The 18,481-nt window shown below is 36.4% G+C and overlaps 1 protein-coding gene and 1 non-coding gene across 2 annotated transcripts; both read right to left on the minus strand.

Moving 5' to 3' along the window:
* Positions 1 to 10,375: 10,375 nt before the first annotated feature.
* On the minus strand, positions 10,376 to 10,448 carry trnat-ugu. The gene has a single exon. It is a non-coding gene; the product is annotated as a tRNA-Thr (tRNA).
* Positions 10,449 to 11,222: 774 nt separating this feature from the next.
* On the minus strand, positions 11,223 to 17,568 carry LOC122148140 (HHIP-like protein 1). The gene is made up of 9 exons (XM_042773819.1): positions 16,988 to 17,568; positions 14,731 to 15,377; positions 14,506 to 14,649; positions 14,052 to 14,380; positions 13,787 to 13,913; positions 13,379 to 13,524; positions 13,135 to 13,216; positions 12,353 to 12,435; positions 11,223 to 12,073 (listed from the first exon to the last, which is right to left on the minus strand). Exons 1-9 carry the CDS (start codon positions 17,276 to 17,278, stop codon positions 11,514 to 11,516), a joined length of 2,409 nt encoding a protein of 802 aa, XP_042629753.1. The 5' UTR covers positions 17,279 to 17,568; the 3' UTR covers positions 11,223 to 11,513.
* Positions 17,569 to 18,481: the final 913 nt, after the last annotated feature.

Below are 18,481 nucleotides of genomic sequence, written 5' to 3' on the forward strand. Positions count from 1 at the left end.
GATGGAGTTAACAGTAAATTTGTGTTCTCATTTTCCACTAGATATTAGGTTGCCTTTAATACATGTGCTGCCAGCTTTTCTCAATTACCAATTAAGAGGGAGAATGTTTTGTTTTTGGAGGAAAAGAAGCATTAGCTTTAAGTTGAGCTAATTCAAAATGAATTGGACAACTGGCTTAGTATGATGTCTTTATCAGAACTACGCTTAATGTTACATATTGAGTAACAAAGCTGAGAAAAGATTGAAGCCCTAAAGGGTTTTTGCAGTGATTATCATTGAATAGCAGTCTTGCTATGTAACTGCCATCTGCTACACTAATAATCTAATTGCCTTCACGTAAAGCATTGCTTGAATGCCTCAGCCAAGACACAACCTGAACCAAGTCCACGTCAGGTGCTGCAGTGGAGGTCAGTAATCTTCCCCCTCCCCTTCTGTTCTTTGAGAACCCGTTAAGTGGATTTCCTCAACAATTTTGTCTGGTCTGTCTGCCTCAGATGCATTTTTCTGACTTCAGTGACTGATGCCCATTATGATGTCAATAATGATTGTTGTCTATAACAATTGCTATTACTTTTCTATAAATGATTAGATGACAAATTAGGGAAAAAAAAACTCAGACTCATAAGCAACCACCCAGAAGTAGGTATGAAAAGAAATAATTCTGTTCTCCTTATGATACTTAACAGTTTTCGTTCTTTAACCATGATTCATTACTTTTATCGAATAAATATTTGAGAAAAAAAAAAAAAAAAAAATATATATATATATATATATATATATATATATATATATATATCTAAGATATATATATAATACATATTTTTTGTTAAGGGAGTGTTTTTGATGAATTTTGTTTGTTTTGAGTCTTTCATTGTTGGTTTAATTTTAATTGTGGGTGAATTACAAGTGAATTTTTTGTGTTGCATTAGGAGTTTTTCTTTTGGCATTCTGTGTTTTGCTTTTCAGTTATTTGTATTTTGTTTTTTGATTTTTATTGTCTATGCGTTTTGATTGTTGTTTGGGGAGGGATTTTGATATGTGTCGTGGGAAGTGACGTCACTCACAGACGATTGTGCCGAATGCCAAGTGCATTATGTGTGAAACGAACAGACAGTTGGGTCTCCTTATATTCTTGGCACCTTAATAAATATTCCATTGTTGATTTTACAACAGCAGCGACTATCCTCTGTAAAGCGCGGGAGAGCGGTACACACAATGTCAATTTTTAACCAAACGCTTTCACTGTCTCAAGATCTGCGTTGGCACTCTGATTGTGCATGTAACTTGCTACACTTAAACAGTTGCTGTCAATCTCTTTTAATCCGTTATGGGGGAGCGTGCGTCCCGTGGGATGCACTAAATAGGGGCGTGCGTGCACAGTAGTGACACACGTTCGCTCAGGCTTCACTTGCTCTATGTTTTTGATTCACAAAAATTACTGACTAATTGAAATCTTTTTGTTCGGGAGCCCACACTGGTTGCTGAATGTTTTTAAGTCACAAAAAAAAAAAATTGAACAATGGACATGATTGAGTCATTTAAAGCTCATTCTCACTAATTCAGTTGCAGTGTTTGCAGCAATCCGAAATAAACTCCACATTTAGTGGACTCCACGAACATGTGAGACCATAAATTGAACTGAACATCTGGTTCTGGTAATTTTTGTAATCTGAGCTCCAATTGGTAAATGTGTTCTACCCACAACACCTTATATTCTTGAGAAAATATTTAATATTTATTCCATTGTTTTGAGAAAAAAAAAACAACTTTTACATTGATTTAAAACATTTAGCAACATCACTTAGAGTTTTTTACAACAGCTTTATTGTAGGTGTAATATTTTCAATTAAATACTAAAAAGGCGTTTGAAGCCCTTTGAAGTGAACATGGCAACCTCTGGATCTCCCACAGCTCTCATCATAATGTTTCTTTTCTATCAGTGGACATAGCAAGCAGAAATTACACTCACTACAGAGTTAAAACAGAATATTTATTAGAGGTCAGCCCTCTAAGGCTCCCATGGTGAACTCAAAGCTTGGCGGCTTGGAACTGGGTGCAGGGAGTCAGGCAAAGATAACTCTACCTGTATTTGGGGTTGTTTGCATAGAAAACACCCCCCTCCTGGAGAACCCCAGGAGGTCAGAGGGATGCCTGCTCTTTGTCCCTCACAACGAGAGGAAACAAAAATAAACAGAGGAGTGAATGGTCACAGGACATTGCTCAAACATAAAGACCATGCTCTAAAGACAGACAACCAAATTGGGTTATTTCGTGTACAACTATGGCCTTTGCTCTTGCCCATACATTATGAATAATTAGGAAGTCTATTTCCTAGCATATGTCTTCTCAACATACTTCAAACCATTAATGCATTAGAAAGCATAATTACCAGTGAACACATAATGTGGAAATGGTTTTGTGGCTCATGAAACAGATCTGTTGAAGAGTATTTAAGCCTATATTTCAATGATTTAAAAAAAATACTTTCACTACAAGTCAAAAGTTTGGAATAATTAAGTTTTAAGTTCAAAATTAAGTTTATAAGGTTATACAAGAGTTATATTTCATAGCCAATTATATATATATAATCTTTGAATTTTTTCAGTCACTGAACCTTAAATCTAGGGCATCCAGTTCTTGTTTTTGCATATATTGTTTGTGATGAATGTAGCAAAATTAGGGTGATATTTTCTGGTTTATGATGATATTCATGTCAGTTAAAACTGTAGTACATGCTGCGGAATGTCAGGGCAAAAGCATCACTGCAAGCATTGATGAATGAGAGCAACTTTTGAGAGAGGCTTGTTTTACAACCACTGTTCAGGCTATAAATAAGGGAGAGAAAGAGATCCAAAGCAGACCTGAGAAAAGTAAGTCCATATGGGTGCTGGAGGAATGGACCGTGATGAGCCTAGATCAAAGCCTCCTGCTCTGACTGAGTACAGCTCGCAGCACAAAACCTGTACTGCACCAGATTCAAGCTAATAGAGGAATCTGTGTTCTGCTATTGCTTGATTCTGCCCCTCTTTATTATAAAGGAATCAGTTAAATTCCTATTTCTAGCTTCTAAGACTTAATGTGTTATTTAAAAAAGTGGGTCATAAGTAAACGCATTCAATATTGGATAGGCAAGAGTGTTTTTGTTACAGTTACATCAGTTGAGCGAATCTAAAATTATGCATGCATTGCAATAACTATTGCTAATTTACTATTTAAAACAGACTCCAAATCCTTTCACCTGGAGGACAATAACATTTACATTTAGTCATTTAGCAGATGTTACAGGATCCAACAGGAAAACAGGAACACTGTATATAATATAACAGCAAATGTTTCACAGATAAAAATGTTGATTGTCTATTGCCAGAAATTTAGCGATTTATGAAGCACCTAAGTCACTTTCAAACCAAGCAGCTTCCTGTTGTTCAGTGCAGCAAATCCATGTGACCACTTCGAACTAGTTACTAAATTTGTGTGGGAAAATCATTTCCAAGGAACCTGTACATGCGGACTGAACAGAGGAGCAAGGTACCCTGCTTCAATATCCACATACTCTCGTGAGGGACATCTCTCTCGATCTGGGCAGCAAGTCAAAGGGAACTGTCCTCAGACAGTTATCAACTTTGATGATGTTACAGGTCGGCCACTGAAATTACACTAGAACCCTACTTAAAACCCCAAATCACTGGGGAGGGGCATCTTGCTACAATCTTCATAAAATGGGATAGCCATCAAAGTAAACTGTTCTCAATCAAGTACATCTCTGATAGACTTCTGCTTAGGAGGCAAAAAACAGCTCCTGAAGACAAAAGAAGTTTATGACATGCTAATGACTGCTAATGACGTCATGGGCTGTGCGGGCCAATGATTTGGAGTGTTTACACACGTGCTTCAGACACCGGTCATGCTGATAGAATGCGCTATGGGACGCAGTGTGGATCTATCTATCTGTTTTAATAAATATTAATCTGAACACATAATTCACACAAAACGAGACAAACTGCACAAAACGAGACAAACTGCACATCTGTTGAGCAGAAAATGACCAACCACAATTAATCAACTTTTTTACATTACACTGGTTTGCTGGGTGTGAAATGTTCCAGCTATTAGCACATTGCTGTTTATTTGCATTACAGCCACTTCCCAGAACTGATATAATTTATTCCCTGGCATGCTGGGTAGGTTTCAGGAGCTCTCTGAGTCTGAAACTTTAGATAATATGAATGAAAAGCTTTGCTCTGTTACATCCACCAAATGTCGCTGCACGAAAAGTCTGTAAAAACAGACCACCAAATTTGTGACACGGAGCATTAGAGAAACAGGAACACAAGCTACATTTAACTTTTGATGTGAAGAGAGCCTGAGCAATGGTGCGTCATTGCTAATTCATCACCAATTCGCTTTGAAAAGGGTCGATCCAAATATGATTTAAGAGAACTGCCTGATGGTGGACATCTGTATGGTGGCATAAAGCACATTACTAATTCAACACATTACTACAGTAATTCAGAGGGAACCGGGGATAAATGGACAAGGAAATGCAGCCAAACATATGTAGTCCACATTGGCGTCCTTGGAAAAGATGAGGAATCATCAGCAGATGTGTAGACTGTTGAGGGAAAGTGAATAAAGGAAAAACAGTGGGGTTAATTGCATCAAGATTTGTTATGTCATATGTCATGATGAATGCCCGATTCAAGCTAGAAAATTGTAATGTTTAGCAATCTAACGTTTAGATAATGTTTACATAAGCTCTGTGTTTTAAATGCACTTTAGAATTATATATTAAATAATGATAACTAAGAATTAGATTTTTTTTTAATTAGGTCTTCCTTAATTTGGCCTCCCACCTGTCTGTGAGAAATTTTTCTTTTTTTTCAGAGCCGTTAGCTTAGTGGTGCATTAGCCAGCTCATGAAAGCATAGGCACTGGTCTGCTGCCAGTGCCTGGTGGTTAACGCCATGTTTACTCTTCTAGACCAACAGCAATCCCAGATTTCCTTAGTGCTTCCTGCAGGGGAGCCACAAATGCCTATGTTCAGTCTATACTGGCCACCAGGTCTCTGTCCCTTACAAAAAGAGCAGTGTACATGCATATTTGTGCTTGTGATTTATGTCCAAATATCCTCACAGAAACAGGCTTATATGGCTGATACAAGCATATGAAAAGCCTTCATTCTTCCAGATTGCTGGATTAAAACCAAGGATGTCTGTGAAGCCTGCAGAAAGCAATACATTCCCATTCCTAATGTGATTTAATATTTACATTTAGTCATTTAGCAGACGCTTTTATCCAAAGCGACTTACAAATGAGGACAATGGAACCAATCAAAATCAACAAAACAGCAATGATATACAAGTGCAATAAGTCTCAGTTAGCTTAACGCAGTACACATAGTAAGGGCTTTTTAAATAATATAATAAATAAAAAGAAAACAGATAGAAATAGAAAAAGAAAAAGAATAAAGCAAGCTAGTGTTAGAGGTCTTTTTTTGCTTTTGTTAGTTGTATAAACAATGAAAAGAAAACAGATAGAATACAAAAAGATTAGAATATATTACAATATGCCATCTTTTCTCATGGATAAAGTATTTATTTTATTTTATTCATTTTATTCTGTTTGCACCACAACATGCACATTATTAGGGACTAATAAAATATATAAATAAATAAATAAAAATACTGCAATAGAATTATGTATAAAACCAAGGATGTCTGTAAAGCCTGTAAAAAGCTTTAACATTCCCATTTATCATGGGCTATATTATTATTTTTATTTATATTTACTTTTTATTCATTTTTTTATTTTAATCTATTTCTTTTTTGCTCCACAACATGCACATTATTATTGATTTGTTGTGAAGGCAGCACATTTTTTTAATAAATTCATGCTTTGAAAGACCCTCCAATAAAATTGTCATTGGCTAAACATTTAAAAATTGTTTTCAACATGGGGGGGGGGGGGGGGGGTTCAATGGATATATGTATCAATGAATGCTAAAGAACAAAGTTTTTGCAGCAAACAAGGTTGGAGCAAATTTATGAAGAATTTTAGACCAGCAACACGATATGCAGAAAGAAATAACAATTATTGTAATTTCTTCTCTCTGTGGATGTGTTCGATATGGCATGTGCATTTTAGCCATGACCCTGCTGGCCTGTTCACAGCTGAGGCTGATTTGGGCTTTATCGGTTTGGGATTTCAGCTCTGGTTCATTCTTCCACAGGCACAAATAAAACACAAAACAGACAGACCAGTGATGTCAGCCTTGATTATCTGCAATTGTTCCTTTAGTTTTTGCCCCGCTGTTGTCATTTCCTACTCCTTATATAACGTCATTCTGTCAAATAAAAAACACAGGATGAGACCCCAAGAGCTCAAGTATGAATTCAGATGCACTTAGGATAGATTGGTATATTGGCCAGACCAGTTAATCAAAAACATTATTTGGCCTACTGACAGCCTTGTCAAAGTTCTCAATGTTTTGTTTAAATATATATTATGTAAAACAATTGTTTTACCTTAATTCAGCAATTTAATAGGATTGATTGATTGATTTTTTTTTTATACCTTATTTTCTAAGAGTGATATTTTGAAGTTTGGAACTCAAATTTTGACGTTTTAAAATCATTAAATGCTAAAAATTATAGAAAATTTGTTGTATTTATTTATAATAATGACAATAATAATGTTTTCTTTTTATATCTCATTTTCTAAGAGCAATTGATAGGTTTAAAAGATTGTCCTTCCTCAACCTGCACATTACACCACTCACCAACTAACAAAAATGACCAATATTTCCAATTTGTAAAACAACCTTAAATTGCAGGCCTTTCTCTTCTAAACCCACAGTGATTGCTGGCTTCCCAGACTTTTGTAAGAACCTCTTGTTTTCAGACCTGAGGTCTGAGGTCTTAGAGAGAATTCACACAATCCCAGAGTGAACCATCGGAGCGGCTAGAACTCAACCTTTCGGGGTCAGTCTATTGTCTGCTGCACATTTGGTTCTTCATAAAACCTCTACCAGGAGATGTTATCACTCACTTGGGGAGGGTATCTCAGCTATTCCCATTCACAGAGCACAATAGCAAAAGATAACTCACCTGACAATGCAATGCTATGATTGCTATGGATGGCTGTAAAGGCAGATCTTTCATTGTTCAACAGGAGAGTTAACCAAATGTTTACTGCTGGCTCTCTACGCACGGCGCCACATCTGCTGAGCTCCAAGGTCCTTATAACAGTTTATTTTCCTTACGGATGCTTTCTAGTCCTGTGTTCAGCAAGCTTTTACAGCCTCCAAAGGGCAACCCTTGATCCGTGGTGCTTCAGACATGAGTCTGACCACTCAAAAAAGTGTGTGTAGCTTTTGAGAACTGGGAAGAGGTCTTTTTCAATCAACCAGAAAGCTTACTCATGAGAACACGGTATTGTGCTGTGGTTTCTAAGGTATTCTGGGTGGTTTCTAGGGCATATCAAGGTGATAGAATGTTCCAAGTGGTTGCCAGGGCATTACTAGTGATTGCTAACTATTCTGGGAAGTTCCAAATCCAGGTGTTTGCTAGGGGGTTCTGGATGGTTTGTGGGGAGCTGCTATGTGGTTGCTAAGGTGCTCATGGTGGTTGCTAGGGTGTTCTGGGTGGTAGCTATGTGGTTGAGCAATAATAATAATGTTTTCCTTAAGGTAAAAGTTTGTTTATAACACATTGAAGCCCATCAAGGATTATGGCAGATGTGTTTGTCACAATTTATAACTTTTATGGTCAGCCTGTATCTTTGCCAGCTATGCAATGCTGTTAACTTGGGGGAGGGGTTCGGTCCGAGCCCTAAATTGAGTGTTGGGGCAGTAGCCACGTTGTGCTCCAGGTCTCTGGAGGGGGCAGGTCCTCAGGAAGGACCCAAGCTGTGAGTAAACAGCTGTATGTAGGATCGCCTGGCGGTCTGGAGCCAGCCAGAGACCCTTACTCCCACTCACTGACCCGTTTGTGTCAGTCACCCCAGCCCTATTAACAGACAAGACTACAGCCATACACACACTTCTGAATGGAAAAACGTTAAGCATGACAACAATGGACCTTCATCAGATTTGTGTTTCATGGTCTGGTAGACCACACTACTGTTCAAAAGACAGGGGTCAGTAAGATTTTGTTTTATTTTTTAAAGAAATTTTGGATGCAACAAAAGGGACAATAAAGACATGGCCTGATGAATGGATGAATGTAAAAAGTGATGTGTCCACTGTGATGAGCAGTGACACATGGCAGAGAGAAACGCTCCAGCGCCTCTCCAGAACTCGAGGATCTGGGTCTGTGGCCATCAACCTTTTGATAAGAGGACAGAGAAACGTGACAGGAAATGGGAGTTGTTCAGGTTCAGCGCTTCACTTAAAGCTTGCTAGAGGAGAGCACTCACTAGTGTCCCATTAATTGACCATAATTACCAGGAAGACAGAGTGACTAATTTAAGATATGAAATGGGTTCATGTTGGGGTGACATGGTTGTTTTGATTTGAATGGGCTCGAAACAACCCACTGTACATCCTACAGCCACATGGTCCATCCTTTATAAGGGGGGAGTAGTCAAACCTTTCAACATTTGCTGATTTTACATCATATGTAATAATCATTGTGTCATTGTCTGGAAAATGGTGGCTCAGTTTTCAGTCATGAAGTTTTCCGCTTCAGATGTTATTTGATCTAATGTGATTCATAAGGAAAATAAATACCATTTTTAAACGTGATGACAGGTTTATTTATTTTTTTTTTATTTAAAGGTACACTCTAAATCTTCTTGACAAAGGGAAGGATGATCAGAAGCACCATATGGGTGGCAGACTATTATTAATATTTAATTCCCATGACTATTATTAATAGTTTATATACAAGACAAGAGACCAATCAGTTTCTTTAGTAAGGTGCACATCATTCGTCTGTAAAAAAAAAAAAAAAAAAAAAAAAAAAAAAAAAACAGTCAGTGGTGCATACAGTAACTAACCAGGAGTTATATTAAATTAAGATGAATTATGTATTAGTTATTTAAAACTCAATTATTTTAATTAATTAAAAACATGGCAATTTAATGTTAAAAAGCTCTTAGTATTAAAACCGTGCATCGCTGGACTGTTCTTATTAATTAAATTCACAACAGCAGGTCATTTCTTAAACTCCCGTGTGTGTGTGTGTGTGTGTGTGTGTGTGTGTGTGTGTGTGTGTGTGTGTGTGTGTGTGTGTGTGTGTGTGAGTGTTTAAATATATTATTATTCAAGGAACATTAGCATTTTTATATATTTGTTCATTTGCAAACATTAAACAATATACAGTTAAGTTTGTATAACCCATAAATCAAGGGAAAAGAGGGGAAAAAAGAAAATTAACTATATTATAAAATGAATAAATAAAAATAATTATTAAATCATGAAAAATAATTATTGTAGTGCAACACTGCCATCTATTGGCATTAGATGGTTACACTCACTACATACATTTATTTTCTTAAATTAATTAACTAATAATGCCAGTAGGTGTCACTATAACACCACATTTAATTCATTTGAAATGAACATTAGGTCTAGCACTCTTTGGCTCACTGTTTTTTTTTTTTTTAACTCTGTCTCTTTCTCTCTATATATTTATGATTACACATATACACATTTGTTATAATAACCATGATTACATAGTGACTACTTTAGACACTTGCACATCCTGAGAAATTTACTAAAATGACATTCATCTCTTCATTGTTTAACAGGTAGACCTGCTCTGTAAAAGATGTGTTTCTAGAGGCAGCGAGCTAAATGACTTTTCAGAGGGATGCCAACTTTGTAAAAGAAGTTGGCAGAGATAGGCTGGCACTACCTACGTGATTGAATGCTCAGCATATCAATGACCTTGCTCAAAACAGAGCTGGAATTCAGCACACAAAGACACCATTATTCAAATGAGAACAATGTCATCTACCCACATTTGGATAACACAGATTTATTTAGCTTCTGTTTGGATTTTAAGAGGAATACATTAACTACAAGCAAACTACAAAGCTTTTTTTTTTGTTTTTTTTTTTTTTTTTTTTTTTCAAAACCCTGATTAAATATATACAGCAATTATCCTCAAGCTAAAAATGCTGCTTAAATATAACTCTTGAAAAGAAAAAGCACGTTACATTATTATCTTTACATTAGTATTTTACTTTACATTTCCATATGATTAGAAAATGTATTTTAAAAACAACTCTTCTACACACTGCTGATACCATGCAGGCTGCTTTAAACACATGTATACTATGTTAATATTCCCCTTTGATCAGTTGTGTTAATCCAATAATAGTGTCACATTGCTAAAAAAAAAGATCTTTGGGTGATTGTAAGAATAAGATGAGGCCCCAGCGAGGATCGAACTCGCGACCCCTGGTTTACAAGACCAGTGCTCTAACCACTGAGCTATGGAGCCAAAGCGCTGTTTTGTTTCCAGCTAATGGCTAATAAACTACGAAAACACTGCGAAAAACAGTAAGAAATACTATTATAGTAATACGATACAGTGTAATATTGTACCAAAATATTTAGTTTTCATGTATTTCTATATATCTATTTTATTGGCGTATTTAGCCACAAACGTTTACTAAAGCAAACGAACCCGCCCACTTTAGGCTACTCAACAAAACGAATTTGCTACTAAAAATAAATAACTAACAACTTCATAGAAAAGGTTATTGTTTAGAGCAAATATAAAAAAGAAGAAAAACAAAACAGCTATAATGGCCAGTTGAACTAGCGATAGTTTTAAAGTGATTCTACAAGATTGTCATATCATGGTACTTTGACAGATCGTTTATACACAATATATGAATACCAATACCATATTCATATACTATGGTATTTATATTGTACTCCAAAGTACGTCAAAATATACAAAGCCACCTATCCAAGACATATTAAAAGGGATTTACCTAAAAATTAAAATTATCATCATTTAGGCTAGGCCTACTCAGCTTCAAGTTGTTCCAAACCTGTAGGAGTTTCTTTCTTCTGTTTCAACACAAAAGATGATATTTTGAAGAATGTGGGTAACCAAACAGTTGATGGAAGTCACTGACTTGCATAGTATCAATGGCTACTGCCAAATCATTTTCATTTTTTGGGTGAACTATCCCTTTAAGCTGTAAGTGCTACATGCTGTTTTCTGCACTACGTTTTGTGTTGGTTTTAAATAATCACAAAAACGTTATCATTCTGAATTTATTTGTTAACGAATGATGGTAAATTAACAGTTACAAAAGTTATGCAATGACGTCATATATTTGATAACATAACTTCATTGATTCAGACAAATTAAAACATCCACATAGGTCTATAAATTTGAGCATCAAACCATGAACATGAATGCGTATTTATGATAAAAATTAAACTCAAATATCACATTTTATTATAGGCCATATGTCTTCTGTATTGTAAAGATGAGGTAGACCTATGTGCTATAACTAATAACAAAAAGGTTGTTTTTTTTTTTTCCGGATTACTCCAGACCTGAAACTGAATTTCCACATATTACTCCAGCATCTTCATAGTGAGCGCAGTTGTGTACCCCAATCCCAGCGTGCTGACAGTCCAAAAGAGTTTCCTCTGTCCCTTCACACTGCACATCATCCAGAATAATCTTCAGGCTCGTCCCCTCTCCAAACTCAGCATGCTTGGCAGCCTTAAGTGCATGGTGGAACCCGAGCTGCCGGCAAACCACTATGGCATTCTTGGTATTCCAGAGATCATCACAAATGGTCCCCCATTCCCCATTGACATATACTTCCACCCTTCCCCGATCCCTCCGACCCTCTTCATCCCCGACCAACCTCACAGCTCCCTTCTTGTGCTTGCCCTTCCTGCGTCTACCCTTCCTCTGCCTAGATGTCCTGAGGGGCTTGGGTGTAGTTGGGGGGAATGGTGTGGGGGTGATCTGCTCGTCCTGTTCTCTTAAGCTGTCCAGCAGCTCTTGAAGCCTGTCTTTTGAGCCAGCGTCAGGAGGTTCCTCTGTATTTGAGAGTCTGGGATGCTTTGTTGGAACATGGACTCCTATTAGTGCTGTGAAAAGAGGGATTTACTCAGAAATCAATGACTCAGTCAGGTTGTTATAGAGAGCCGCAGGAATGAGTCTTAGAACTCGGAAAAGAGTTGGTATTTTTGAGCTTTGGGTTCCATCATCCCATGGTGACGCTAACTTCCAGTTTGGCCTACAAAAATACATCATCCCTGTGGCAATCTATTACATATTTGGCTAAAAATTAAATATTTTGAGCACATAGGCACACCGTTTTGGAAGTACAGACTTACTAGATCTCTTAAAAAAAGCAGCCAACTTACTTTCCTTTGGCTTGAATTGTATGAGACTGCTCCTAACACGAACTGAAAGTGGCTCATAATGACATTTTCCTGGCGGTGCACGTCTGTAATAAAGCAGGGAGAGCATTTTAATATTTTTTTTAATGAATATTCTGGGTTCAGTTGACGTCATTTGTGGCCTAATAATGTTGATTACCACAGAATTTATTTCAGCTTGTCTCTTGTTTTCTTTAACACAAGTAAAAATCCAGGTTATGGTGAGACTCTTACAACTGAAGTAAATGGGGGCCAGTTTTATTAAAAAGGATTTATTAAAAAAATGTGAGGCTTAGAATTTTATAAAAGCACTTATATTATGTTAAAACTTGTGTATTATTTAAGCTGTAAAAGAGTTCTCACCATTTTACGGCTGTTTAAGGGTTTTAGGTGTTACGTTGCCACAATGTAGTTGTAAAAATGGCAGCTTTACACAGAAAAGGCTAGTAAGTACATTTTTAGACTTAAATCATGTTACTATGCATACTGTTTACGCCTTGTGGCAGTGAGTATTTTAAAATTACGGACTGGTCCCTTTGGTTTGCTTTGTAAGGGTTTCACTGTAACCCAGATTTTGGCTGTTTTTTTTTTTTAAGTAAGAGAGGAACAAGTCAAAATATTGTCAGTGAGAGAGAGATACATAGCAGCAGCACGTTTTACTGCCAACACAGCCTTTTCATCTTTTGAGAGTAAAGTCTGTTAAGAGGCAACACAAGCTGATCTTTGCACACCATGAGACTACATCATGAATAATAAAAAATTAATACCTTGAGGGGTCAACAATCTTGTACACAACACCTGTAGGTGATTCCGCACTCGGTATTTCAGTAGACATAAAATAGAGTTCACCTGGTCACAAAAAACAAAACAAAAAAAATTAGGTTACATTACCTATTTCTCAAATTATTATAAAGCTTTAAATAGAATTTTGTACATTAGGAGGTGATAATAACTCTTTTATGCAGTATATAAAGTGTGAAAAAGGAACATATAGCCTTTCTGGGTACACACCTGCCTCATCCTCTGCAAACGAAATGATGTACGGATAGTAATTGTTGATAAGCCCTGGAAATGAACAAGTCAGACCCACTCCCATGCAAATCTCATTGTATTCCCAATTGCGTGAGTTTCTGTTTTCCTTTAAACTCATCAGGCGTCTGTGGAAATTCATACAGTTCACATTTAAAAGAATGTTTGTCATTTTGAAAAAGTATTAGTTAATGAACTATTTTATGCTCACCAAGGATGCTTTTTTTTTATCTGAAATTATTTGATAAACTATAATATTGTAAAATATTATTACAATATGAAATAACTATTTTTTTATTTTATATATATTTATTCTTGTGATGGCAAAGCTAAATGTTCAACAGTCAGACTTTTAAATAGTAGTGTGTGTGCATATATGTCATTACGTACCCGCTCATGAAGTCTCCAAATATGTACATGCCATTTAAATTTGGATTTTCACAGCCTCTGTAAACATATCCACCTGTGACAGATTTACCCATTTTGTGTGGATATGCGTAAATTGGAAGAACATCATCTAGAAGTAAAAAAGTACATAGTGTTTTCATGGGTTGAAAAAGATATTTACTTATCCATCCATCCGATCACAATTAATTACATTATTCCAAACATTAAGAATTTGAAGGACTGACTTTGGGAGTAACTGTATTCCCACCTAAGGAGCTGTTGGCACAAAGTTTTTTGTCATAACAAGAGAAGCCCTCTTTTGCTCTCCAGCCATAATTCCGGCCCTTCTCCACAATGTCGACTTCTTCATACTTATTCTGGCCCACGTCCCCACAAAAGATTCGTCCTTTTCCTTCCTTGGTTATCGGATCTCCTCTGTCTACTGAGCACCTCCACATGTTCCTCACCCCATAGGCAAAAACCTCTGGGCGAGCACTGGGTTCATCCACAAATGGATTGTCCGGTGGGATTCTATACAGTGGCCCCCTTTCGTTGTCATTTACATCAATGCGCAGAACCTTTCCCAAAAGGGCAGATCTAGCAGTAACATCCAGATAAGAGATGGAAAATTATCACAGGCAATCTGTCCTTCTTGTACCAAACTGAATTTAGATTCTTGTAGAATATCAGAGTTGAGTTCCAGACTAATCATCTTAACTTACTTGTTCTGTGAATTTCCAAATTTCCCAAATGGATCTCCTGCCATTCCACCATCTCCAGTAAAGATATATAAGTATCCATCATCGGCGAAGAGAAGCTGTCCACCATTGTGATTAGAAGCAGGTTCATCGATCTCCAAAATGATTCTGAGGGGACATGAAGACACAGGGACTTTTGGACGCTCTGAACTCAATATGAAAGCATAGGGTCAAAGAAAAACCGCTCACCTTTCTGAACCGTGGTCAACCACATTCATATCTGTAGAAGAGATACGGAACTCACTGATACGGATTCTCTCATCGATGCCCACCTCAACAGAGTAGTAAACATACAGCTTCCCATTGTATTTAAAGTCAGGGTGAAAGGTGAGTCCCAAAAAGCCTCTTTCATCACCTTCCCATGGAGATGTCAACACAGCTTTTGTGATGTTTAGAAATGGCTTTTCAAGTTTTGATCGATCTGGAAGATATACCCAGACCAGGCCAACTTGTTCAGCAATGAAAAACCTGTGCGTGCCATCATTGGCGTGAACCATGGCAAGAGGATTTCTGAGTCCATTGGCAACCTCCTCCAAACACAGCTGCAAGCAGCCTTCAGAGTCTGCTGTGGTGCGGCCCAGATTTTTTGTCAACCGTTCATTGCTCAGCAGATGAGGATAGCAGTAATCTGGGTCATCCAGCTCGAGGTACTGACAAAGTCTGTGCTGGTCATGTTTAAGTTCTGGAAGACGTGGATCGTCAGACAACAAGGAAAGAAAGGATCTGCACTTGGAATGGAATTGAGAGCAGTAGTCTGGGCAGAGTCCAGGTATGGTCCGTAAGGGTGTGCTGGGGTCTTCAGCGTCAAAAAGGTGAGCAGCGTATGGAGAGCATTCCTGAAGAAGAGACACAGGAAAAGAGGGGGATGTAACTGAATTGCGATGGCCTCAAGCAATTGATTTGCAAAGTCATGTCTGCTTTCCCACATTCAACAGTCTGAGAAACCACAACCACTTTAACCACTTCAGTGACCCCTGTTTGCTACCAATTGCTATGGTGTTATGTATACTGTATGCATATGTGTGTGTGTGTGGGTGCACATGAATGTTTCATGAGAGCACCTGGAGATTTGGTTTGGTGCTCACACTGCACAGTGTGACTCATTAAATATAACTATAAAAATGAAATAATTAATAATAGTGATAATAGTATTATTGCAATTTATTTATTTTGTATTTTTAAATACAATAATAAACAAAATAATAAATAGGTTGTGTTCATTCTTTTATATATTTTAAAATAAAAAGTAAATATTAAATAAAAATACATTTGATAATACACTTCAAAATACAATGCTAATATTTACATTTTTCATCTTTTTTTACTTATTTGTTTTTTATATGAATTTTCATCATTTTCAAACCTAAAATCTAGTGAGCCAAAAGATAAATTGCGATTAATCACATCCAAAATAAAAGTTTTTGTTTACATAATATATGTTTGTGTATTGTGTATATATATATATATATATATATATATATATATATATATATATATATATATATATATATATATATATATATACACACACACACACATACAGCATATATTTTGAAAATATTTACATGTATTTACATGTATATATTTATATTCATATAATTTATATTATATATAAATGTATTTAATATATAAACGTAACATATTTTTCTTAAATATATACATGCATGTGTGTGTATATATATACTTAATAAATATACACAGTACATACACATATACTATGTAAACAAAAACTTTTATTTTGGAGGCGATTAATCGTTTGACAGCACTACTAAAATCAGTATACAATATTACAGTTTTTATAATCTATAACTGGGCTGTGAACCATGTCTGTACGCAAAAGAGCATTCTGAAATTATTGACCCAGCGCGGTTTTTATTTTGGTCGCGCATGCGCACCACTTATGTGCACCCCTGTATACTATAGGTTTTTAATAAGAAATTAATACTTTTATTGGTCACGGATGCATTAAATTAGTCAAAGACAGTAAAGACATTTAATTTAAAATAGTATTTTTTAAAAACATTCTTTTCATAAAGGAATCATGAAAAATATGTATTTTGGTTTCTACAAAAAAAAAAAAAAAAGTTTTATGTATTTCTATTATGCTACGCTATTTGTGTGTTCATTTACATGACTATGCATGCATATGGATTTTAATTATTTGCAAGTTCAGTTCTGTTCATACTGGCCAAAAGAGATTCCTCGTGATTACTAGTGACCTCATTTGGCCTCTAACCAAACAACTGTATTTCAACTCAATGGCAACGCTGGCAGGCAGTCTGCTGGGAAAGAACCATCGTTTACAATTTGTAATGGCTGCAAATTGCGGTAGGCTACGTGTTGGGAGGCGAACATATAATGGTTCGAATACATTTACAAGCAACAAGCAGAAGAACATTTCTAATTCGTTTCGAAGAAGTTTCAGATTGCAGTCGACCAAACTTACCTGACAGAGCAGATCTTGAACATACGATGCACAGTTCGAATATCCATAATAATCGAAGTTATCCATTATCCTATAGTATTTTGCCATCAGCTCTTGGTCTCTGGCATAATCACAGCAGCCGAAGTATTTATACATTTGACAGAACTGAAGTTCTTGTTGAGGTTGAAAGGGAGGTTTAAAATCCAAACACTGCGGATGCAGGAACGCAGGTGTGATCCAGAACGCAAACAAATAAAACAAAATAAACGGCGATTGCCAGATATGGCCAATAATATCGCAAAAGTACCACATAGCGCTCAAATCCTGGCGCCCAACTTCAGATACATGGAAGTAAAAGTTATGCAATGTCGAGGAAAGCCCACTCTGCGTGTGTCCTCACTGACTGTAGTCGTGCACTTTGCTCTGATTTTAATCATCAACCATTTCCAAACAAATACACGTCTCATTTACTGTGTAGCGAATAAACACGAATCACAGATCGGTTGGATCTGTATCATACTAAACCATCTCCTCCATGTTTGAGTTACGAGACGTGTCTCCTGAGCAGATGTGAGACAAGCACATGTCCAAACCGCAATTCTCCGACTGTAACTCATGTCTACCAGCAAATGTGTGTTATGTCAGAGTTTACCATAGAAACGACAAAACTGTCTCATTTCCACAGCCTTAATGTGTAGTTTAACCCTTTAAAGCCCCCCTTTAGCCCAAAACCTACTTAACATTAAATATGATCGTAACATGTTTCAAATTGCTGAAGTGAAATTGAACAAATCAACTTTCTGAAAAGTGCATGTCTGCAGAAAATAGTTTTCATGTCAGGTCAGATTAACACACTGACATAATTTGAAGAGAAAATGGGGGATTAAATTAACAGTTGTTGTTACAAAAACCAAAGAGAAAGTAAAGTCACTCAACAGAAAATGAGGCTTAGAGCATTAGCTTTGAATGTGCGGGAACAAAACTGTAATCTTTGTTCCATCTGTTCTTTCTGTTATGTAATCAGTTTACCAGAAATATTTTAAACACTTGGATACCCTCAGTTTGTACTCATGTTCTGTTGAAATAAGCTTTACTTCCTTACTGTTTGGTGTATCACTGTCTCCTGTTGTTTGTGTAAAAATTAAATAGTAATTCCAAAATAAACACGTTTTTCTACCTGTAGTTTTTATTTATTTTTTCCCTTACTGAACTAATTAAAACCCAGTATAGCCTAGTGAAATTGTTATTTATTTATTTTTTTTACTTTTCCGAAAGGTGATTATTATCCAGGATAGTAATATTTTTGTTGTTTTGAGTCAGTGTGACCCCAAGTATGAAAATATGTAAAGCAAACAAGACAAATGGTTTTGTGTATAGTGTATGCAAATCGGATATGAATGTTAATTGTATTTAATCTTTTTCATATATCTGAATGAGCATGCAGAAGTGAAGCTTCAATCTGGTTTGTAATCAGTTATTGTAACGTTTAAGGAGTTTGGGGTCTCTGAATGACTT

This window comes from Cyprinus carpio, chromosome A17, assembly GCF_018340385.1.
Source record: "Cyprinus carpio isolate SPL01 chromosome A17, ASM1834038v1, whole genome shotgun sequence".
Lineage (NCBI taxonomy): Eukaryota > Metazoa > Chordata > Actinopteri > Cypriniformes > Cyprinidae > Cyprinus > Cyprinus carpio.

Coding starts and splice junctions, on each gene's coding strand:
- LOC122148140 (XM_042773819.1), bottom strand. CDS start 17,278: ATGTGGTACTTTTGCGATATTATTGGCCATATCTGGCAATCGCCGTTT. Junction 14,650..14,730: donor GTTGACCACGGTTCAGAAAG/GTGAGCGGTTTT, acceptor ATGTCCCCTCAG/AATCATTTTGGAGATCGATG. Junction 13,217..13,378: donor GTTTGCAGAGGATGAGGCAG/GTGTGTACCCAG, acceptor TTTTGTGACCAG/GTGAACTCTATTTTATGTCT.